Genomic DNA, 25,879 nt, shown 5'->3' with positions numbered 1-25,879 from the left:
GTTTCACTTACATTTACATTCTCCAAAACTGGTTAGTAACATAACACCCAGCACACAAACATTTCTACAGTAAACTACAATGAGCTAGTCCAAGGAAGGGAAAAAAAAAACAGTGGCAACCCACAAGAATCAGCTTTCTGCAGTGCAGAAGACAAGGTTTACTAATTCCCAAATTGAGCTTCAAGCAAACACTATAAACTTACTAGAAAATGTGTGTTTTCCCACAATAACTACTCTGACAAATCAAACACAGACAAAGATGAAGCTAATTAATTTAGCTGAACGGAAAAATGCACCCATTATGAGTAACATTACAGTTGATACAGGAAGAGAGCAGCTACTGCTGCTCCTGTCAAGTAGTAGAGCAATTTATACCGTTCAAATGTAAGTCAGAATTAAAGCAGGCAAATGCCTATGTAGGGAAAGGAAGCTCCAGATGTTGATGACCAACGATCACTTTTTACTGGTTTTCTACACTCTACCTAGACTAAGGGCTTCAGGCAAAGAACACCTGGGGCTTGGAGTTTAACCTTCTTTTGGGGTGAGAAGATAAACAACACTTCCAATCATGTCCCATTAGGCACAGGGCCAAGCTGAGGAGGCTGGACAAGAGAGCACTTCTCTCCTCAGAATTAAGAGTCAGGTAAACATCAGCTCATGTAAGTTTTAGACACCCTTAACCCATGGCACAGAAGCAACCCCTAATTCACACCTCTCATTAGGCTGCCAGGGGTCTTAAGTGCTGCATTCAATGAGAACTTGATTTCTAATTGGTTCTTATAAATTGTACTACATCTTAAACAGCAAATGATACTTGTATGAAGGGAGAAAATTGTTGAACCGATCCTGACTTTTCTGGTGCTTTGAAGGAAGAGGTAGAAATGCAGTACCACAAACACATGCCTGGGCAGAGTCTTGTCCCCTTTCAAACTGTGATAGAGACTGAAAACCTGAGACCTTGCACACAATACTATTCCCACTGTCCCCATTCATCTATTCTGAAATTACTGTTTAGAACTAAGACAATTCTGTCCAGAATGAAAGTCAGCTGAAACAAACACAGCTTTCAACTGCATTTCACATGCATGCCACCCAGCCTTTTAAGATTATTTTACTATAGCCGTTCAAAATACCACCCTACCTCACTTGGTATATAGAAAACCTCAGTGCCCCAGATGCCTCCCCCTTTGCCTCTGGGGCAGAGAGGTTGATGCACCGGCAGAACCAAATACATCAGTTCTTGGTATCTGCAAGAGCTGGAAGCAGAAGCCGCATCCATACTGCATCCTTCCCCAGGTTTCTGTTTCATGCAGTTAACAAAATAACAGCATGAATAACAAAGTCTTTAGGACTTCAAGAATACTAAACAGCACATTGCAGAAGACAGCCTGTGCAAATGGTGACAGCACCTTTTGCTTATTTTCAGTCAACAGTGCAGAAGGTATTCTCAACATACCAGGTGTGAGCAGAGTTGGCAGGTGGCCTAAGCACACCCTGCCGGGCCAGGTGCCTGCAGCACCTCTGATGAGCACCACCTAGAGCCAGTGCAAAGCAATCCTGGCACGCAGGAACACGACCCATGGTACTCTGTCAACCAAACAAAACTCCAGTTTGTGGTCACTTCAGTTTGAAAGAACACTCTGACAAACCCTTTGTCACAGTGCAGCTGTCTATGTAAAGATTTAATGTTGCTTTTCCACCCCCTCGTTTGAGAATGATCAACAGCTTCTGAGGTGCATAAATAAAGAGTCATGCAGTTGGTTTTATAAAGCACCTTGTCCCAGGATTCAATGGCAATAAATAGCACAGTAGTTCAAAGGACACAAACATTACACAATAATTACATGGCTGATACCCTGTAAGTATGCTGACTATTCTATTTGCATTGTTCAGAAGTGAAGAGGTTAGACTTATTTACATCCAAGTAGCTTTAATTAAGCTTTGTGATAAATGCTCTTAAAATGAAAGCTGGGATGATTATACCTCTCTCGACATTGATTTTAGCCTAGATGGCTATGTACATAGCATGACAAAAGGCCCCAAGGCTGGAATCGCACAAATAGAAGAGCCAACTATGGGTCCTACATCATATTCCACTGCACAGGAAAGAAAAAAAAATGCAGGGAAATCACAACCTTACTGAAGTCAACTGCTTAAGTGTAGTGGAGCCAAGCTGTACGTTAAAGGGTGGTAGCAGTGGGTGCTGCTGACCACCGTAAGTTCACACTAAGATGAACTGCACCCAGCTGCACTCACTAACAGCAGCAAATAAACAGGCAATGTTTGGTGGTGAGGGCAGCAGGCTACACACACACCCCCCCCAACAGTGCTGTGGAACCCCTAGATTACTCATGCATTTGTGGGAACCTCAAATGTCAGAGATTCACATTAGGCTTCACCCAAAGAGTGCAAGGAACATTATCCATCTCAGAGACTGCAACTCCATGGCTAGTCACAGCTTCAGCTTTGTGCTTCCAAGCGGACAGTACACACCCACAAAGCAAGCGCATCGATGTAAGACAGATGCCCTAACAATCACAACACTGGACTCAGATTTTCCTGGATATCCATTTGCTCCTGTCAGCATGAAGGCTTCACCTTCCCCTGACACCAAAAAGGAAAAGGGAAGCAAACGCTAATTTAATTACATTTTTACACAGGAAGGGGAATCTGTGTGGGAACCTGTGTGGGCAGACAATCTCTGTGCAGAGTGGCAGAGTGCTGGCACCGCAAGGGGCTCTCTCCAGCGCAGTGACTTTTCCAAGCCCATCAGCAAGCTCCCTACTGCAGCTAAACCTCACTCTGAAGAGGGGAGCAGCACAACACCCCGTGAGTCACTGCCACCCTGAGTCACTCCCTGGTGTTCTCAATATAAGGTGCAGGCAACTGGGAAGCAGCCTGAAACTGCACTGAGCTTTCCAACCTATATTTTGCAGAACTTCTTAGCTTAAATGCCTCTAGCAAGAAAAGTGAAAAAGCGCCTGGGCAAACTAAAGACTTTGTTAACCACAGGCAATGTTCCCTTTAAAACAGTATGAAGCATAACAAGAAAGTCCATCTGCCATATCCCCTAACAAGGCTTTCTGCTTCAACTTTTCAGTCTGTGTTTTTACTTTTGTCATCCAACAAGCAGAGAGGTCTGCACTATCTAGAGTCACCTTTTTCTCACAACATAGCTATTCTTGGAGGACAGAATCCTCCCTTCCCCTGTTAATGCTTACTGCAAAAAAGTGAAGAAAAACTGATCTTCAAAAAGGAATGAGAGGTTCAGAAGAGTTTTTGCACCATTAGTTAAGTGTATAACCCTTAACTATCAGTCCTTGAGGAAAAGACAAATCACAAATGGAGAGAACTAGTACTTGCTTGATCTCAGGAGTTATTAGCTGTAATTGCAAATTTCAGCTCACATAAAAATACAAGAAAGGTGAATAATTTTTTTCCTCATTGCAAATTTAAAAACCAGAATAACATTCTAAATGTATCAACTGACTGATAACTAATTCTTGTCATACACAGTTATTTTGCACAAAAACTTACCTCATGGGAATGCAAAGTAGAAAAAAAAGAACATGCTGCATCTCAGTTTTCTTTAATACCAGATAGAGAATTGCAAAGTTAAAGTTGCATGTATCTACTCAGGAGAGACACAAAGACTTGACAGTTCTGATTTAGTATGTATAGTTTAGAAACAAATATACCAATTTAGGATTCTCTTGTGTACTGAAGATGAAATACTAACAGCCTTGCCAGTAATTAGTTCACAACAGCAATCATTTCTGTACTGTAGGCAAGAGAAGCAAGAAAGATTTAAAACCCCTTAAGGTTAAAATTGAGTGCTGCATCATCCTAGAAAAAAACTGTAAGGCTCTTTATAATGGGGAAGGAGTAAAGAAATCAGTCTTTTTCATGCACCTGGGGGAAGTACTCTGTACAAAGAGGACTCAGTTCTTGACTGATGTCTCTAGACACTACTCCCCAAACTAATAAATGCCAATACAAACATTCACCTCCCTGCCACAGAGTCAAGCTAAAAAGCTGCAGGCCATTACCCTCCATCACATCCTGAACCAGCTGCCATCTCCCCCTGACGTCCCACATCAGCTCGCTGGATAAAACGTGATGACATTTCATATTTGTGCAGAGCCCACACCCCAAACACCAGCGATGCTTAACCAACCACCTCTACAGCCCCATCCCTTCAGGTACTGTTTTTCTTTTTTTAATTAAAAGGGGTATCAAAGTCCTTGCATGGTGTCCATAGATCACTGCAGTTTTGTCCCAATTATTCAAACTATCCTAGAAGAATTATTTTTTAAATTGTATTGCCACGCAGTTGGAACAGGCTCACCATTTTAGCTAGGCAAGAGCTGTACATAGGTTTAAACAGTTTGATTTAGTGACACGTTCATCACCCACGGTTTTCACTGACTTAAACAGGACGTACAGATTCTCCATACTTGAAAAGGAGTGTCCCCAACTGAGACTTGTACAGAGCATGCAACTGCCTTTGATTATCACAGAATGAGACATAAAGACAGGTTTGCTCTTCTTTTACTTGCAGAACTTACGGGGCTTTCAAAGGGCCTGAAAAGTACATTTCAGCAATAAACGTCAAACAATCTTATCCTGTGAATGTAAATCAACAAATATCTTAGGTACAAGCAAGTAATTCAGATCAGTCATAGGAAATTAAAGCAGCAAAAAAATAGCCTCTCAGCTAGCAATTCCAAAGGCCAGATTCTGTTAATATTTAGTCAACAGAAGTTCTGTACCAGAGTATTTGCTAAATTGGATTTAACTTTCAATAGTGCCACAGTGAAGGCAACTTTGAACACACTTCGATTTGTAAAGCAACTTTTTAAAACTATGGCAAGATATTTTTCCATAGGCAGTTGTTTACTGGTGAAAAAAACAGAGTAACTACCAATGTGCTGGCAGGTTGGTGTCAAGATACATGACAAAAAACACGTCAAAAGATCAGGCTTGACAGGCTCAGAAAAGCTCACCTGCAGTAAGCAGTACTGCATAAATCCTCAGATGGATAGCCTCCAAGCAACCTGGCTCTTCCAAGCCTGGACCGTGGAGCTCACGGCAAGTAAAGCACGCTCTGTTCAGCACTACAGCCAGGCAACAAGGGAAATCCTGCTTCTCTGCCCAACTGCAGTTTGGGTAATCAGAAAAAATACAGTAAGATCCAAAATCATGTGTACTAATTAGGAAACCAACAGACTATTTCCTTAAATAGGTATTTTTAAATGATTGTGTTTTCATTCAGAGACATTGTCAGTCATAAAACTACTTATATTTCTAACAACCCAAGCACAGACCCCCAGAAAGAAACAATTTTCCTTGCAACCCAGTAACAACTGATAATACTCATCTGGTCCATCCTCCACAAAAGAGCAACAGATGCCCACACAGCAGCAGTCAGGATTAGTAGCTCAAATTCTATCTTAACAGTAAACACACCCAGGTAGAAAAAGCTTAGAAAATGTACATCTCCTTTCCCAGCAATCTCTATTAAAAAATGTCCATATGAAGGGTAGTAAAACTATTGCTAGGTTAATTTTCATACTTTAAAAACTCATCAATAGACCGAATCCTTCTGTCTGGGCCTGATGATAGCACAAGACGTCAGCTCTCACCAGCACTGGGCTCGCTTCACAAAGTAGGTACCAAAAAAAAAAAAAGGTAAAATACCACACTTTTGAATCTAGCTCCCTCTGTCTTGGCCTCACCTCCAGTTACGTACTGGCATGACAACTGAATCCATGTTTCTACTCCGATGCAGAGTATTTGCTCACCAATTCACAGCACTTAGTATGATTCTCCTTGAAGTCAACCTTGAAGCTTCTGCCAGTGAAGGCTCCCACAGGAATAAGATCTGTACCACTAAATATGCTGGTGAAATTATCTGATTCCTTTGCAAGCTTTTACTGGTAAGCACATAAAGTAGCACTCTCCCTTAAAGCTATCAGCCAGTTACCTTCCTGCATATATTATAAACCAAGAATGCGAGGCTTCCTGAATCCTTTACGCAGACTCGCAACAGTTAATATATAATTTTTAAAAGCCCATCAGTCTACAAAATACTTACTCAGTCATTACAAACTCTAATACTTCACCACTGCCCATTTTCTTAGAAATAGATAGAAAAAAAACCCTCTTTCCTCTGTGCTTGAAACCAGAAAGTTACATTTCTTATCACGCAGCCTGTCTTAAGGACGTGTTCAGCCTCTTCATTGGACTAAGCTGTTTTCCAGCTCTTTAAGCATACTAGCTTAGCTATCAACGTGCTGACAGCTGGCCAAAATCTTTAGTTATTCAAACCTGTACAGTCTGGAAGTCTGAGGACTTTTCAAAATGAAAGAAAGCACATTTGCCAGAACATTGTATTGCATGAAAAATATGACTCGCAGATTAATTTCACGTAGCGTCAATCTGTGTTACCGGAGCAGAAACAGAAAAGGAATTAATACTCTTCTTTTTCACTTTTTTAAAAAAAAAAATCCAACATGGAAATATGTAACATCCCATATTCTCCTGCAGAGTACGGTTTTCTGGACTTTAACTCCAGAACTGCAGAAGATCCGAAGTACCAAAAGATGCCATTAACATCACTGAGAATACAATATTCAATTCACCTACACATTTTACATTTTTCCTTTGTACTTTTGAGCTTATATAAAACTGCGTTACTTGTCTACTTCTCTCAAATCACAATACTGGATTGCAGATCTATTATTTCATGGCACTAAGATCGCTTTAAGACGAATGACAATACATTTCCTTCAGCTGAATCCTGTCCAGCAAGTTAGAGGCAGGATAAGAAACCAACAAAGTTTTTCAATGCACTAAAAAACTACATAGTATGAAACATGAATAAAATGTGTCTTAGAAGTAGTCTGTAAAAAGTACAAAGAGCTAAGTATTTTCATAATAAAGCCATTAGGAATTATACTTCAAAAGCCAAAAGCTGCGCTCTGTCAAGATTTTGCATCAGTGGGGAAATTGGTTGAAATGAAACTCCCAAGACAGTAAAAAAAAAAAAATATTCAAAGTTGAGTTGCTGGAAATCATCTGCCTGCTCTTCTACAACATACCTAAAGTCTCTGTCCAGAAGCATACAAGACATTTACATCCTCTGACTTTTTTTTTAAATTTGTGTGCTTCTTTTTTTTCTTTTTTTAATTAGCTTATTTGTTTTCAGGGTTCTAACAGGCTTGAGAGGGATATGCTGAAAAACTCTTATCAGAATATGCAGAATTCTAAGGGGCTGCAAAAATATCCATGTAGATCGCACTTAAAAAAATTCATTTCCTTTTGTTACAGATTCAAGTATTTGAATCAACCCAATTACATTTTCTTGCCAAATACCTTCAGCATGGCTAATGATTAATGAATGTAGTCCTTTTCTTTTTATTCACATAGGCTCCTCTCCAAGAAGAAAAGGAAGCCTAGTAATTGAAAATTACCGTGCCTCAAACACTACGCTGCTATTGGTGCGCATTATCTTTGCGCTTGCAAAATAGAAAGAAAAAGGAAACAGTCTCTAGCTGAAGCAGGATACAATCTTCTTTTTCCAAGTAATTTATTTCTTAAAAAAGAAAAACTTTACCTACAAAATCCAGGAAAACACTTTAAAGAGTACAGATTTAGTATTTTAGCAGGGGCATTAAAATCAAAACCCAACAGTGATACTCTTTAGATTATTATGAAAGAATATTGTATTCAAATAAGATAGCGACTGGTTTTGGATTATTTTTTTTTTTAACAACTATGACCTTAAATCTTCCACGAAGCAAAGTTCTGCTGTGGACCTCGTTTTGTTAGAAAACAGGGCAGACTGAAAGCATACCTCTAAACTTTTGATGTCTCATCAAAAACTTCGTTTAACTCTCCTCAGCCTGATGATGCCCCTCATTAAGGACTCAGGTCGGCAAATAGTGAAAAATTCACTTTTTTTTTTTTTAAAAAATCACTTAGTAGCTCTGATTTTCCCTTTTATTCCAAAGCCTTTTAAAAAATTAGCAGCTATCTCTTAAGATGGTACGCTAGCCCCACCACCTCCCTACAGGATGCTGCACGTTCTTTTCCCCTTTGCTAGAGACAGATTTTACAGCATGTATTTTCTACAAGGGTTTGGATAAATATCAGACAGCTCGTCTCCGCTTTACGCGACTCCGACCACATTAATCATAACCTCTCCCTCCGAAAAGCCGTGATGGTGGGTAAGCCACCTCTTACCCTCTAAACTTGCACACGACAGTCTAAAGTGCAGCGGCTCCGCGGGGCTCCCGCTCCACTCCCTGCGCGGCGCGGCCGCCGGCACCCGAACACTGCCCAGCGCCCACGGGAAGGGCTGAGCCGCCCCATCTCTCCAAGAGCTCCCCAATACCTTCCCCTGCTCCAGGGGCTGCCTGGCCGGGTCCCCGCAGCTGCGGCTGGCGGGGCAGGCATCGGCCCGGTGGGAGATAGAGCGGCGGCCGCTCCCGGGCCGGGCTCCCCCCGTTCCCCACGGCACGGCATGGCGCGGCGCGGCGGGTCCCGTGGGCTGCGCCTACCTTTCATCGCGGCGAGCACAAAACACATCATTTGTCAGGAGCGAAGCGGCGGGGAGCGGAGCGGAGTGCGGCGGACGGAGAGGCGGGAAGGGGAGGCGGGCCGGGCCAGGCCCTCGTCGTGAACCACCGTCGCCGCCGGCTCAGCAGCAGCCGCCGCGGCCTGCCAGCGGAGAGCCGCGCCGCGCCACCATGCCCCGGCCCATAAGAGGCTCCATGTGACCCGCTGACATCAAGCCAGCCCCGGCCCCCCGCCTTGTTTACACCGCTCGCTCCCTCCCCTCCCTCCCCTCCCTCCCCTCCCGGCGCCGAGGGGCGGTGCGGGCGGCCGGTCACGGGGCGAGCCCGGCCGCACCGCCCCCGCCGGGAGCTCCGCCCGCCCCGGGCCCTCGGCCGCCGGCCCTGGAAGGCGGCGGACGCGGCAGGTGCGGCGCGGCGCGGCCCGCTCCGGGGGGCCGTTGCTGGCCGCTGGGGCCCCGGAGCACGCAGGTAGCGGGGCACGAACCGGGGCTGGGCTGTGGTGTCAGCCCTGGCGTCAGCCCTGGCAGCCGCAGGCGTAACAGAGCGGGCGATAACGATCACCGCTTCTGAAACACCCGAGACACCATCAGCGCGTTTCCCGTTTCGTCCCTCGGTCCGCTGCTCAAGTTCACCTTTCTAGTTGGGTTTTGGTTTTTTTTTTTGTCTCCCTGAAAGATTTCTAAGTGTTGTTTTAAGTAAAAAAATAACCGTATTGAAACTACATCTTGGCATAACACTTAATAGTCGTTGACTGGACCACGCAGATTCAGCATTTACATTTTAAATCTGTCTGGTGATGGGTTCATACTCTCTTAGGATTTACTTGGAACGTACAAAGCATTGTACCACTGCTTGAGTTACTGTCACATATTCCATTGCATCAGCTGTCACTGCGCTGTCAGTTTGTGAGGTCGAAGTTTTGCATCATTGACATGCACACACGAACGCTACAAAAGGGACAGCGCAAAACTGAACACAGGAAAAAAAACCCAACCTATTTAAAAAAAAAAAAGCCACCACTTTGGTGAAAATTGCGTTAACAAAACCAACATTTTTTCCAATTCATGTCTTAGCCACTGGAAAAGACTGTCACAAATATAAAATTGCAGAAAAGCATTGATGCATTACAAGGTATTTAATAAAGAAATATTAAAGCTATTTAATAAAGAACAGAATTAAACATTTCATAATAATCAGAAGTATTATTTCATTTACTGAAAATAAGACAAGGGAAAATAGATAAACAGAAGCCAGAGGAAGCATGTTAATATTTGAAATGAAGACCTATATTTAGAAAGAGCCTTCATGAGGTAAGGACACTGAAACAATCTGTTATTAACTGGCCCCTAATGGCTAATTCTCACCTATTTCTTTAATGAGTTCTTATTACAGTATGATATTATTTAAACACCATTTATCAGTCTAGTCATACAAGCCCCGTTAATGCAAAATATTGTTTTATATCTTCGTTACTTAAAAAAATTCCAAGAGTTTATCTGGTGCAGTACTGTAAATTTATCAGGAATCTTTGGCATAAAGTTTTGGATCTGGGTTTGTCGCCCTTACTTACATTAAGCCATTCCTACCAATAGCACTACATGTGTAGTGAGATACCGCTCAGAAAAGTTACAGTGGCAGATCTGCTCCCAGATGGGTTTGTGTTCACAGAGTTTTGTCCACAGCACATGTTTCAAAGTTGCGACGTACTGAACAGAAACCTTACTGGACACCCTAGACTGAATCAAATACCACTAACACTGCTGTTCAGAGCTATTCAAAGCCTGGAAAATGCTGCTTTTACACGTGGGCCAGCTGCTGCTGCAGAATTCAGATGCAGTCAGAAAACTTGCAGCCCGCACAAGAGAAAAGAACGATGTCTTAATATATTGTAACGTGGCATTAGATTGTTGTAAACATTTCATTCTGATACAGCAAGTAATGTCAGACCTATGGCTTGGAAAATGTCACAGTCCCTTAGTGCTAGTTGTCTTGTCAGACATTTAACCTTAAGGTACACAGCATTACATTATTACTGATCTGTATTGCATCCAGTCCAACTGAAATGCAACTGATAATATGGAATGACATCTGATGTGCTAAATGGCTTCAGTAATAAGCAGGCGACAGAGATTTTGCCTTCTAACAAATGCCTTAAAAGAGTTGCTTTGTAAAATTACAGAAGATTGGTCATCAGACATTTTAAGTGGAGGAGCATGCTTAAAACAGCCTATAATTTGTTATCAATATCTTACCTAAAGCCATCTGCTAACTGACTTTTGGATGTATAAACATTACTATTTGCATTTCAGTTTTGTCTTGGTTTGACCTCATTATGAAAATTCAATTCAGAATCCATTTCCTCCCAATTTACCAAACTATTGCAATACTGAAAGTCTTACTTGAGTTCAGATGCCATATCAATGATAACACAGACAACGCGCCAGTCAAATAACACTTAGCTCTGTACTACAATTTTACTTGACTCGCAATTGGTCTCACTGGTTTGTACAGCAGGGGTTTATTTGACTTGAATGAATGTTTCCTATTTTCTGGAAGCTTGTACTCTACTGTGCTTCTTTCTTAAGCACTCAATAAATACCTGCAAAACACCACAAGACTGCATGCCCTTCATCAGACTGAGAAACTACGCCTCAGCTTACACACAATTCTTTCTTCCATTTCTGCAGCCAAAGACCTCCTGAAGGTGTCAAGTGTATGTATTAATGGTTCAGACTAATAAGCAGCCTGCAAAGTAGACCCTGATCATAGCGTAGGTTCACCCATTTCTTCAGCAAAGACAGCAGTCAGTCACAGGGCGATGGCTGGGCCTGATACTCAACATCCGAGTCACCCCTGCTCCCTTTGCAGGGCGCACATGCACATCTCCCACTTACGAACGTGCCCCCAAACATGGGTGGTTCCAAAACCGCACTGCAGCCTGTCTGATGCTCCAGAAAGTGGCCATTTTGGCGAAATGGAAATTTGCATTTCAGACTCGGCGCTGGTGGGGAGCAGGCTGCCCGGCCCCCGCACGGGGCTGGGGCCTGCCGCCCTCAGGGCGTGGCACCCCGCTCACCGCGGCACAGTGCAGGGGAGCAGCTCCCGGTCCTTCGTGTCGCTCTGCGGGAGGCGCGGTGTGCTCCTCCTTGTGGTAGACCACTCGTGAAACAGCGAGCACTGCGAGGGGGTCCGGAGGATGCGAGATACGCTCCTGCCCTTTCACACCAAATAAAACCAAGTCAAGGCAATTGCACTCTCACCTTCCTCTGATGCGCCAGTCCCGAGGCCTGCCACAACTGAGGGAAGCCGTGAGCACTAAGGGTCTGCTACAGTGTAAGCTTAAATTCTAACCACACTCAAACATCCAGGAACCATAAAAGTTAGATTGCTAGTTTAAAGATGTTAACATATTGTGTAACCTTATCAGGTATTGTTCTGTGTTGTATCAATACAAAAGGCATTCAACTTGTTAGCCTAACCACAAGCCTCTGCAACAATCAGAGAGAAACAACTGTTTCTAGCAACCTTTTCATCCTCTGCTAGGAAAAAAAAAAAAAAAGTGTTAAATTGAATTGCTAACAGAGAAAGGGAAACCACTTATGATGCCCATTAGCACTAGTAATCGGGGAACTGGTATTTAATTGGGTATTCTAAGCACAGGACAGAAAATGCTGAAAAGCTCTCTTCTACCTTGTCTTAAACCTACTGAGCAAAGTAACAAAATCAGCTTCCAATATGAACCAACTACTCCTAACTACTTGTTCAAAGGCATCCCAAACAGAAGTAGTTCAAATGCAACTAACTGAAGAAGGATGTTTATATTGTCCCAGCTTGGAACACTAGTGGAGAGCATTTCCACAGACTGTTGGGTCATGTTTTGCATTCTTGCCTAAGCAAAGCTGTGTGGTTAGGCTTAATTCAGGAAGAACTCTGAGACCTCCTTATCATGAAAATTTAAGATTTCAATAATAAATATAGGATGTAACCACTACCTTCCTTCCCTGTAGAGCAGGGAGGAAAAAATGCTCTAAAAAGAAGAAAATGTGTTACATAATAACCCCCTGACTGAAGGAGGTATAACCACACAGGGTTGTTATGAAGCTGAAGTCGTCAAACCACTATGAGGCACAGCATCTACCCACTGCTCTATCAGTGTCACATACACAACTGCATGCAAATCCTCTTGCAGGGAAATGACTGCATGCTGCATTCTCCCATGGAGATGAAAACTTCACTTACTGGAAGAGAAATGTGATATAAAAATATCTCAATGAGTCGTCCAGGGCCTCCATATTTTCAGTTTTAGCAGAGACAGCTTCTTCCCTTTTTTAAAACAACCTAGAGCTAAGTTTTCCACATGTTTTTGCTTAAAAAACAAAAGGGCTCAGACTGTGAGTATAAATTTACATAATTCTACATCTTTACTTCTTTTTCTGAAGTTTTCCCATGCTTTTAATGAAAACAGATCTTTAAAATATTTAGGAAATCTTGTATTGATTCAAATAGCAGTAATATTTAGAAAGGTTCAAGTATTTTTCAGTACTTCAAACACCTGCAGAAAACTAATTTATCAACATTTAAATAGCTCCTCTGAGGAGTTAAACCCTGCCCAGAGAAGGTGACAGCAGCTACTTGGTAAATGGGAAAAAGCAGGTGATACTGAAAGTGAAGCCTTTCTCCAGTTGCAACCCAATCACATGTCCTAACATCAGGTGGAATGTTCAGCTCTGAGCTCATATTAGGGATGCAGCTCTAGATACAAGAGTTTAAAACACACAAGTTCCAAGTGTCAGAAAGCTGCGCTGTTGCCTTTTTGGTTTCTTACACAACAATAACCATACATGAAACTATGCAGGTGCAGCAGTTGCAACAGCCTTCTTTACTACATATTTCCAAAAGAGTAGGAAACCTGCAGCTCTAAATAATCTTTAAAATACAAATCACAATTCTGTCCACTATTGACAAACACTGTTTAAGGTCTTTCCAATTGGTGTATGCAACACCCACAAAAAGAAAATTATTGTTCCTTAACACATTTCCCCCGCTAGACTTAGTGTTATTTTAATCTTAATTTATTTCTAGCCCTCCAAGTAGCACACTGTTGAAGATGAATCTAACTGAGGTTGTCCTCATTAAGTTGCCTCTTTTTCATCTATTTAAAACTGCTACTATGCTGACCCTGCAACCATACCATTTTGCTTCAGACAAAATAACTTCCTAAATTCTTGCTGAGGCGGCGTCCTTTTGTGCAGTGTGGGCCTGCAGCTATACATCTTAATCAAGCCATTTTATGAACTACCCCACAACTTCCAATTAAGTACATTGCTGTCCACAACTGTTGAACTGGTTGCTGTGCTTTGCCAAACAGCTGCTACAGCTCTGCACCTGGTGAAATGAAGTAGGAGTTGACAAAATGTTTTGGAGTTCATCTGGATGAAAGGTAAGTCCAAAGTCATTATCAACAGGTATGCTGTTGGCAGTAAAATATTTTAAAGATCCAGTCAACTGGATTGTCACCCAGTTTCCTCTCACCTTGAAATCCCTTGAAAGCATATCACATTTGCTGCTTTTCAAAATGTAAGGTAACAGCAGTACACTTTGGAATTAAAGTTATTAGAAAGATGAGATTATGGCCAATTAATCATCTCCCACCAACTGCAAGTGGGTCCATGAAAAGCTTACAAGGTTATTAAACTGGACTTAGGAGCACCTCTCTTTTCTCTATACCTAAAATGGGGTGATGAAGTGACTGGTATTGGATTACTGATCATGCTGCCACTGCTGAGTCCTTGTTTGATCTCAGGGAGGTTCTTGTATATACAATTTTGAAGTTGTCTTAGATGAACATTATCAAATCTTTCTGTAATGTTCTAAGATTAATGCTGCCAGAAAGCAGAAATTGTTTGAAAGCTGTTAAAGCTTTTTCATACGTAATCTTACATGGCTATTTTTGGCCAGTGTTGCTTGCCAAAAACTATAGCTGCGTATTGTTCAGTATATCCCTTTTGGTGGGGAAAAGTCAATGGATGGTATAATGGTATACTGTTGAGATCACTGTCAGTAGCACGAAGAACAGCAAGATACTGGTTATCCTTGAAGAAGTAACTGTTAGACCCCTCTTTAAGGATCATCATCATATTATCTTTTTTTTGGCATAAAGAACCGCCTTTCCCTGTAAACATACTCAAAGAGGATCATGTTGGTTGTAGTGAAACATCTTCAACATATTTTGGAATCTTCAGAAGTCCTTTTGCTCCTTATCAGCTCAACTTTTGGGCTTCAGTAGCACAGAAACAGCCCTTGCGAAGTTGCTCAGTTAACAACTGAACATCCTGCTGGTGACAAATGAAAACAATTGCCTGGATGCAGAGATACTGGCTGTCAGCTGTACAGGGGCTGGCACCTTTTGGAGGCTTGCTGAAAGAAGGCAGGACTGTGCAAGCGTCTGGGTCAGAATATTAAGGTATTCTGAAAAATACATTAATAGTCTTGGAAAAGTTCTTACTTGTCTAAAAAGCCTTTGGCCTGTACCATTTCTAGTCCGTTTTATGGGCAACAACTGAGTTTGACAAAGTATTAGGTCCAGTTCTTGAAATTAGTGCATACAGTCATTTGCCAAAAAAATTGCAACGCTCACAGGGATGCCCTGTTTTCATGCATTCCCACAGGAACGGAAAATGAGAACTAATAAGAATGCTCCAAGCCTCCTTGCTTCCCCCAGCAAATTTATGACTGACCTGACCACTGGTTTCAGGTCTTTATCCAGGGATGAGTAACAGTTTTTTTGCCTGAGGCACACTGATCAAATGGTGGTGTTCAGTGTCTTTAATCCTTGAGTTTCTCTTTCTGCCCTCTTTTGAATCATCACAGAGGGCCAAGGCAGGAGAAAGGGTAGTAGAGAGCAGTGCGTGAGATGAAGCGAGACAGATTTCTTTCTCAGAATCTTTCTCACAAATGTGTCTGGCAGCATCAGGAAGGAACTTAGCGGCGTTCTGGCCTTTTCCTGAGGAATGGTTCAACCTTCAAGATTATACAGGCATACCCCATTGGAACCTTTGCCACTCCATGTGCCAAGGGCTCTTTAACCTCCCTGCTTATGGCACATACTCTAATACATTGACAAACAGAATGCTTCAACTACGCTTAAGAATAACCAGAGAGCTCTAAGTGTCTGCAGTCTACAGACAGCCAAATAAAATTGTCCCTTCAGCCTATAAACTCTGGAAACTATGTCTAAGTCATAGTTGCCAGAGAACAATTGAAGCAGTCTTGCATACGGAGCTAAGGATGAGGACACTTCATGTTTTGAATTTGCCTTGCACCCACTGCCAGACTGAGCAAAATTAACCCGAGTGAAATGCCAACATTTAAATGCCAACATTTAAATTGTTCCAGGTCATGCCCAATGTCAGAACTCCCTCTTACGCTACAAGCAAATTTTCCCTATTTTTAAGAATATGATTAAGATTAAGAATGCAAGCTTTAGTGGGACAAATAAACTGTGCTGGGCATTCAAAGAACTAATATGGAAATTATTTTTCTTTCATGGAAAATAGAAGCATCTGTCCAGTCAAACAAATGAAGCCATGATTCTGTGTTATGAAATACTCTTTTTATAACTATTGACATTTCAGTCAGTAATGCCACATGACAATAGTGGTTTTATTGTTCACATTTAAAGCACAGCTTTTAGGCCAGGATTCATCTAAGTTCACATTGTCCAATCAGCAGCATATTTCCTGTACATTACTTATACAGCTTTGCACTGAGGAGTGTTTGTGCTATTATGAGAAAAATTTTAAGATCTGCCACGTTTTCTATGTCTCAATGCAAAATACAAGCTTAGAACCACACATGCTTTCAAAGACAAAGTTCCAAGTCAGGCCTCTCCCCAGAATTAGTCTTCAAGCCACAGCTTATGTGGGCTTCTAAGCCTGTCTGATGACTCCTTTTCCAGCACAGTACTTAACAGACAGGTCTTAAATACTGTGTATATTGCATCCTTCCAGTTCCTCCTCAGATTAATTCTGAGCTGCAGAAGAAAAATATTGGTAAGTCTAGCATACCCTCTAATCATGTACTAGTAGATCACTGTTAATTTCTTCCATTTCTCACTTCTTGGTATTCCGATGTAGCTGACAAGCTGTTTTATCCAGATCAAATGCTGCTGTTCTAATGAAACTTAAGAGCCTCTCCAGCAGTCTTCACTCCAGATGTCCTCCCCCACGGCACTATTACATTCTTAAAATTATCAAAGAAAATTCATTACTTCTGATGCTGTTAGTGAAAAATAAATGGCGGCTGATTATGGCTTTTAATGTTTCAACTTTAAGGGTAACAAACTTTAATGATCTATTTTCAAAAGTCAATACAGCCTCAACTATTGTACTTCAAACAAACAAAACATTGCACACGTTCTTAAAGCGATAAATAAATTATGATACAGTTCCTGGGCATGAAATTGATACAGATAATGCTTTTGCATAATTCTGATTATCAGACATGATAAAGAGACACTATTGAAGGATATTAGATTTTAGTAGAAGCAAAATGAGAAGGTAATTCACACACAAAGGAAAATAACTGAGGGCATTGTTTTACAAATAATCACCAAGTTCAGAGGAGAACACCTGCACAGTACCAGCTTTTACTTTAAAAGGGAGGAGAGCAGTATTCTAAAGCTGATGAATTTGATTACAAAGCAGAGCATATAGGGCAGACCACCTATAGGGAATGACCTATTGCTTCATATGAAACCTGGTTTTACAACCTGCATTTGTATTAATTTAGCTCAAGACATCATTTTTTATCCTATTTAGAAGGCAAAACAGGTAAAGGATTTAGAAACCTTCTCATTTCCTATCTTAGTAATTTCATCTGAGCTACTACCACTTGCTTGATAAGAATCGTTTTAAACTCATAATTTAAAACTCATTAGCATACACCTGTCTTACAGAAAAGAATCCACCAAGCATTTTTTACATAGGCACATTATTTCTGATTATTTCTATTCAATTTTAAAGGATCTTTGACAGGGCTACTGAAAGGCTTGTCAAAGAACAGGGAAACATTATGACATTCTTTCCCCATATCCCTTTCCAGAGCATAAAGTATGAGGGACATTTCTAATAGAATCAAAGCTAATTTAAGACACCGTTAATCTTTACTTTAAGGCTGCTATAGCTGGGGAGGTTACCTCTAGCACACGGCAGCTGTTCTTCAGCACACATCTGAAGTCAGTTTCTAACACATACCCCAGTTATTAAAACACAAACTTCTCAACTCCAAAGCAAATGTATTGCAAGCATGTACCTTAAAAGCTATAATGAGCAGAAATACTTGAATTTCAATACAGGTGGTTGGGATTTTTTAAGGTTCCAATAATTTAAAAAGGTATCTGCTGCTTTTAATAATTCTATTAATTTTTTTCTGAAGGACAAAGAGTATTTTTTTTACTGACTGGGAACTGCTTCCCCAAAATAGTATTTTTGCTATTTTAAGAGAGAAATTTATCCGCTCTCTAGCATGAACAACTGAAATTGATTCATATTTTCAGTTCAAGTGCATCATCAGAGCTGTTATACCTTACATCTCTTCTACAAGCCTATTACAATTACATAATCTAGAAAAAGCTGCATGATAGCTACGGGTAAGATACACCGCATATAGCAGGCCAAACCTTGCCTCCTGTACACATCTGAGCAGTCCTGCTGAAACCAATGGGGTCACTCACACTTTTGGGGCAAACAGCACTGATCCAGCATGTTGGAGTACAGCTCTTCTGTGGACTGCGTATAAAAGAACCAAGTGTTCTGCAATACCTGGGATATATGAGTAATTGTCAAGTGAAACAGACAGAAGAGCTGTACTAAAGAAATAATAATTACTAAAGAAATATCGATAGAAAGTGAAAGATGAAAAAGGCTGTACAAGATCAAGGTATGTTAAGTTTCTCTATCTCATCACCAGAATTATAGCAGCGAGAACAACCTCTGCAATTCACTGATCAAAGACAAAGTGACAGACTGCCCACTGCTGAGGTAAAGCCAGATGAGGGATGGAAATGAGCTCTTGGCAGATGACTAAATGGCTGCAATGTGCTGAATGAACAGATGACACAATTTTTTCTAACAAATCTGATCTGAACGGAAGCTGGATCATTTCTAATAGAAGAACTGAAGAAAACTTCAAAAAGAGGTAGAAAAGAACTGAAGTTCAGAGATATTGATGAGATCTGCACTAAAATGCTGGGGAGGAAGCTTCTGAAGCACTGCTAAAGACAGTTAATACAACACAAAATGAACAGAAATTGCTATCAAATAGGAGGAGAACTACCAATATGAAATTGCTAAGGTAGGGCAACCTACCTCAATGTGAAAAGTGGAGAAGACTCATGCTATTTTTACCCAGAAAATCATCATCATTTTTTCTTCACAACCTTCTGCTTAATAATTTTGAAAAATCATATAGAAGAGATGTATGGTAAAAATCAAAGGGTATTCTGATAGAAGCAATTCCTTAAAGATTATGTTTTCCTGTAGCATGTTTCCGAACAATATAAAACTGTAGCCAACTCTTTCTGAGCCTCAGTTTTGACAGAACGAGAAAATACAGCGTTCTCTGTGACAGTTTCTTGACTCTCCTCAGTATCTATGATACATCTGCTGTATTTCCATCCAGTATTGAAGCGAAAAGGAGACAAGTAGCAAGTGGGAGCTGGTGCTAACAGAATCCTGAAAGCTCTATACTCAAAATCAGGCATACTACAGGAATGCTCACCAATGCGCAGGACAGAAGAGACATTTCCAAAAATGAGCAAGTATAGGCAGCTGCCCTCAAAGTTGGGAAGGTACCCGTGCCTGTGGTAAAGCCAGTCTGCTAACATCCTACAGTATGCTATAGATCCAATAGCAAGGGTCCCCAAATCTTGCTGTTAGGGCCAGTCTATTCAGTGATGGTAACTGATTTTGGAACTGGGCATTTTTCCACAATACAAGGAGGGAAAAAACTCAGGTAATTCTGGGTCCTCAGTATCTTTGCATGCTTACACAGCCAGGGTCTTAAAGTCCCCTGGGAAAAGGAGAGGAATTACATGTATGAACTAGCCCCTAGAAACACTTAAAGATCTCTGAGGAGAATGGTTAAGAGAAGGGAGGAGTGCCCACTGCTGGGCATTGAGTGCCTTGTGTTCCTTAGGGCTGCAAGCCATTTTGTTTGGAAGGCGTGATCTCCTTGAAACAGCCTCCAAGGGGAGCCCCATAGACCCTCCCAACCCTCAGCAAGCTTTCAGATGCGCATTGACCTCTTACAGGAAAGAGACACCATTTCAAAGCCCCAGAGGTTTTACTACTTTCTACCTAATCTTGCCTTTTTTTTTTTTAAATCTATATAGATGTTAGCCTTCCCATACAGCATTCAAAGCTACACAAAAGCATGTATTCTATATTAGACTTCTTTTCCATTTAAGGCTGGTACTCTGCAAAGAGCAATATGCATGGTTTCACAAGGGGAAATGAGTGCATTATTTTTGCCTTCACAGTCTCTAGCCCTTCCTCTTTACTTGTCCAGTGATCCCAAACTGAAAACATGCCAAGACACAGCAACAGAAACGCTTCTTTGGTTGTGTCAACCAAATAAGAAAACAAATGTTTTCAAGCAATCATTATGTTTAAATTAAGCCTGCAAAACATTTAACAGTATTAAGAAGGAAGAAACACACTGAATTTTTGTATGAAGAAATTGACAGGAAACAATTATAAAGCCCATAAACAAAGACCCAGATTTCCTGACACAAGAACTAAATCTCAAACCTGGCCCCAAAAATCCATGCAGGATCAGCGATCTACCTGTATGAAAGACACAGCAGGTGGGCTTCACACTGCAGTTTCAGCCAGCATAGTAACAGTAGGCAGGTCTGTCATTTTTCCTAAGTGAAAAAGATGCTATCTTTGCCAGGAGAAAAATGGAATATGTTTTGTACTGCTATACAGTCTGATATAACTTTAGTTAGATAACCATACAGCAACAGCAAAAGTCACTATGTTTGTAGAGGTCTTACATCAGGTGAAAACTTTCAGGTGGTTCATTACAGATATTTCGCCTTTAAAGGTTCAAATACTTGCTTTCACTACTTGCAGTGCTGACTCAAGTTATTTCACACCCAGCCATCTAGCTCCTTTTCACTTTCATTTTCTCATTAAAATAGAAGGCCAACTTAAGGAAGCACCAGCTTGGCATTAGTTGGTCCTACCAATACCATGGCAGTGTCTCAGTTTGTAATTATTTCATGATACTGAGTAGGACACAGTCACCCAAAACTGTGAAATAATGTTCTGCTACATTTCATGTGCTTGTTGCTGGAGATGTGACATATTACTGACATGATCCAAAATCCAGTGAAGACATAAAAACAAACTTAAAAGACACTGGTAGCATGAGCAGCTAAATGCCTGTATGCTTCTCACTCTGCTAAAATAAAAAAAATCTCATCAGAGATAGGCCTAATTGTTTTCCAAACTGATGAATATAAAGATATAAATAGGAAAAGACTGGCAAAGGCAACACAATACTACTGATGGTGTACAGAGGGTTTACTAGAATTAGGATTAGGGATACTGCAATACTGCAGTATCTTGGTGTTCACACTACTAATTCAAAAAATCAAGCCAAACACAACTAGGTCACATTTGAAAGTACAACCTTGCCTCTTTAAAGGATGTTATTACTTTACTTCCGCGTTATTATTTTTCACTTATTACTAAGACCAATCAATATTACTATGGATATCATTATTCCTTTATGGTAATTTTGTTTTGCTAAAGGGGACTAGTGGGAGTGGAGTGTTGTAGTTCCTCCCATTAGTAGCAGGCAATGTTGCGCATATGTGCTGCAGGATGTGATACTGTACTGTCTGCACAGCATACCTACTCATGCCTGTCAGCTACTGTGGGAGCCATATTTGTAGCCGTGGGGTTTGCAGGAAAGCGATGGTCAAGATCACAACTCAAAAGGCACATGCACAAATGAGGGACAGGATTGTCACTGACAATGCTTTATTTCTTCAGGTCTCCCACTAACTGAGTTACCATTCCTAAACTGGGATTACTGGATTAAAGGAATTTTCCTCCGTATCCGTGAAACTAACCCCATGCTCTCTGTCTTATGGTTCATGTTTGGGTTAGACAGATGGGACAGAAGGTCTCCCTGAATCAGTGTGGTGCACATATCTTCCCCTCTAATTCTGATAATAAAAATGGGGGTGTCTCAACAAAACAGGAAACTTTTCAAAATTAAAAGAGGCAATGCAGAATAAAAAAGCTTCACATTATTCCAGAAAGTTTGGAAAATGCTAGTTTTTTGAACAGTAAATACTTCCTGATCCTTTCTCCTGGTTTCTAGACTGTGTGGCTAAACATGAACTCTCACATGCTGTCTCAGTTAGAATATTTTGTTGAAATACAAGTATGATAAAATAGTTTGTGGACTAAGACTTGAGATCAGAAACTTAGCAATGGAGCTTATATTATGTTTCATGAGGTGTCAGACAGCCTGTAATGGAACATTTGGAGTACATTTCAAATAGACCCAAGGTTGTAAGAGTTATTCAACAGTGAGTTAATGAGAGCTCTCCTTTATAAAATGAAGGACTACAGAGTGCTTTTATTGAACCATAGCCTTTTTGAAAAGCATTTACTATGGAAACCAAGTTCTGTGAAAAGATCCAGAATACAAGGGAAACCACAGGTATGGCGGCTGAACCAGCTTTCTGACCAGGGAAACAAGAATTTTAAAGCCTGGTGGCAGGGGGTGATTGGATAGGAAGATAAAAATCCCTGTTCAACAAAAGCAATGTCTGGTATCCTATCTTGAAGACTGCAGTTTTTAGTGATAAAGAGCAAGCTGTTACACTCCTCCTCTATATGCATTTCCCTGGCTTCAGAATGTTTCATTAAAGTGGATTTTTTTAAAAAGACTTAGCCATTTAGAGTGGTTTTTCACTCATCATAAGCAATTGTAAGCTCTACTGATCATTTGTCTAGCTGACCTCCCTATAGAGAAGTGCTGGAAACAACATTCCAGACTATCAAAAAAAAAATAAAATTCAGGTCCACCCAGGAATGTCTGGATCAGTCTTTGGACACAGAAAGTAGAAACACTGCTGTGAAGTGGTACAGACCTGGTGAAAGCTCAGGAAGTGAGGAAGTGATCATAAAGCAAGAAGCTTTTCACATCTGAGAAAGCAAAACTTACAGACTGAACTCCCATGTTCTATCCGATCTCAAATCCTGGTGCATCAGAATATGGATACATGGGGTCTCACTAAGCACTGCACTCCTCAGCTAACAACACTGTTTAGATATCTGAAATGTGTTTCCATGTGCACACCCGTAAAGTATTAATTACCTTTATTCTCTGTATCTGCAAAAACAGCTTCATGCAAAAGGTTCAGTAGTTCCAAGGTTACAAAGGCGCACTACTCCTAAGTACATAATCCTTTTATGAAGAAGGAGGAGGAAAAAAAATAGCTCAATTAAGAAAAACAGTCTATTGGGTTTGTTCACCAGAACTAGACAGAAAGCAAGAGAAAATCTATGTTGCTTTACAACTTCTAGTCAACGAGGTGAACTGAAAATGTGCTGAGCTATACATTTTAATATTATATGCCACACCCAAAGGATGCACAAGGAGTGGAGACGAACAGAACTACATGTTCCTTCTTCAGATTGCACCTATTATCTAATATACTAGTAGAAACATTTCCCACAATAATAATATGCATACACCTCAAACGCTTTTTATTTGGCAACATCGATGTATACTTCACTAAACATTAACTGACATAACACCCTACGAGCTTATTGCAATGATTTACGGAAAAAAACCCAGAGCCATCTTTTGTCCACATAGCAAAAAAGCATAGCAAAAAAGAAGCACAGACTAGCATTTTTTTTTTATTAATTTACGCAGATTTAGAACCACAGACTGTTTACATGGATGACACAGACTAAAGTGTTTGTCCTGCATTATAATACTGTTAAGTGAAGACAGCTGGATTCTATTCTACCAAGAACATTAATCAATAGAGCTGCCAACTAAATTCAAATGAAGAAACCAGTTATCACTGAAAACAGCAAAATTCAAAGGAAAGACAGAACTGGATGTAACTAGATCACAGATCGTGTTTAAAAAGTTAAGAAAAAAAAAAGAATCAGAATGACTTTCAAACTGAATTTATTAGATGTGGAAATTAGGAAAATTAAAAAATATTGCACTTTAGCTGTCAAAAAGAACAACGGCTCCTTCAGTAATGTTAGTAATTCTTTCCCACATTCACTAGGCCAGGAGAAAGCAAATGGTACCATTTGGATGGCCATTTTGTACCTGGTACTACAGCAAACCAAGCCTGCAATCTGTCCATGTAGTTCAGAAACCACTTCCTCTTGCGTATGATTTGCAGAAGACTTCACTGTGTACTCAGGAGCAGTTATTTCAGATTACATCTAAAACAAGCTATACCACAGGCCTAAAACTTTGGCTGTTCGGTTCTTCACCTGGATATTCTGGAGGAGGGCTCTCAAATGCATTTGGCAAGCAGTACTGATAATTATGTGCTAGTTTTACTACCCTAATGAAGAACTGACCAAAACACTTCAGGGCAAACTGTTTTGAATAGAGCCATGCTGTGGGAGCATGTAAAGGATTACGTTAAAAATACTCCATTTAGCATGCAGTTTAAGCAGGGAGTGAACCAAAACACACAGTATTTCTACACACAAAAAAGCTAGTAGGGACCTTCCTATATTTATCTCTTGTGGCTTCTCTTTGGGTCAGAAATGACCACAGTGCCAAAAGCACAGTGCATCAATGATCACCCAGTCCTATTTATAATTCCCATATGCCAAATAACTGTGACAGAAGGCTCACCATAAACTCCATCATTTTCCATTTATAAATAATACACAGTTGGCTGAAATGATTCCCTAAATAGTAGTACTGCACATCTGCAGTAACATAGGAAAATCGGTAAATATGCATTATTGACAGGTTTTTAAAAATACCTATAGGCAAGTCTGTAGTTTGTCTATGGCTACATTTAGTGCAGCTGGCATGATCCAATCTGTGCATATTTACTGGGTATAATGTTACTATATTTACATTACTAGTGTATCCAAATATATTTTTGGGAGGGCAAAAAACTGAGGGAGTGGTGACTGAGTCAGGATCCCACATATTAGATTTCCATTTGGAATAGGTTTCCCAAGGTATCTAATTTCACTTGCAGCACTGTATGTCTGGGATTTCTCAATGTCTAATTGATGGAAAATGTGATGTCTGTGTTTTAATCCAATTCCTAAAAGGCATTCCCTTTATATGGTTATAAGTACTTTAGCTGGGTATGCCAGCAGACTTTTTGGTATTGCCATACCAAAGAAACCACTCTAGACTTTCCATAACGGGCATAAATTCCTGTGGCTGCTGGGTCCTGGCTTTTTTAACCATCAACAAAATGTCCAACAATATACTCTTAGGAGTCATGAAATATTTGAAACATCAAATATTTGAAATTAGTTTCCTATAGGTCTATATGGATCAAAAGAAATCCTTGACTTAAGACTGAGTCCTACAGGAATGAGGAAAAAGAAAAATAAAATAAAAGGAAATCTATTGCTAACTTTGACATTATAAGAAGGAATGAGAAATACCTAAAAAGAAGCCTCATTTGTTAACACTGAGTCCATGTGTTGGGTAGGTATATCAGAAAGAAGCATTTTACTGGGAGAACAAAGAGCAGAAGATATTTTTCATCTAAGTTTACAAGGATCATAATCACTCCCAATTTATCTCCATTATAATTGCACTTTACGGTAGGAGTTACTTTGCCTCTGAACCATCAGATCTGAATCTGATTCTGCAGACGTATGATTAGAAGCCCACAGATGGGCACCTGCTTTGTTATCACCTTCTTTCCAACTAAGACCAGCAGAATGGACACAAGGGAGACAAAGTACTAAGGAGAACTAGAATACAGCTGCCATTGCTCTACAACATGGATCACTTTGTCTGGATCTAGATCACAAAAACGATCACTGAGAAAAATTGTTGATGAATTTAAAGAAAGTGGAAAAAGATCAATAACCAATAAAAGATGTGATCAGAAAAAGCAATGGACAGATTCATATTACCAGTTTCATTTGCAATTACAAAACCATCTCTTTGGGGTGTACTTGGCTCCAGCCTATTGGCAGGCCCAGCATACAGCTCAGAGGAGCTGTAAAGTTTAGATCCTCAGCAACCTA

The 25,879-nt window shown here is 40.6% G+C and overlaps 1 protein-coding gene across 3 annotated transcripts in view; it reads right to left on the bottom strand.

Annotated features, from left to right (window-relative positions):
• The window catches only part of RORA (RAR related orphan receptor A), a 390,738-nt gene that overhangs the window by 57,499 nt on the left and 307,360 nt on the right, over nucleotides 1-25,879 (bottom strand). Inside the window, exon 1 of one of the 3 annotated variants that reach the window (XM_075100101.1) lies at nucleotides 8,565-8,871. The exons of the other annotated variants lie outside the window; for them this stretch is intronic. Within the exon in view, the coding sequence (XP_074956202.1) occupies nucleotides 8,565-8,595 (31 nt within the window). The 5' untranslated portion in view covers nucleotides 8,596-8,871. Of the gene's footprint in view, nucleotides 1-8,564; nucleotides 8,872-25,879 lie in introns of those variants that run through there. 3 annotated transcript variants of the gene reach the window in all.

This window comes from Phalacrocorax aristotelis, chromosome 7 (genome assembly GCF_949628215.1).
Source record: "Phalacrocorax aristotelis chromosome 7, bGulAri2.1, whole genome shotgun sequence".
Classification (NCBI taxonomy): domain Eukaryota; kingdom Metazoa; phylum Chordata; class Aves; order Suliformes; family Phalacrocoracidae; genus Phalacrocorax; species Phalacrocorax aristotelis.
This window is presented reverse-complemented; position numbering and strand designations above follow the sequence as displayed.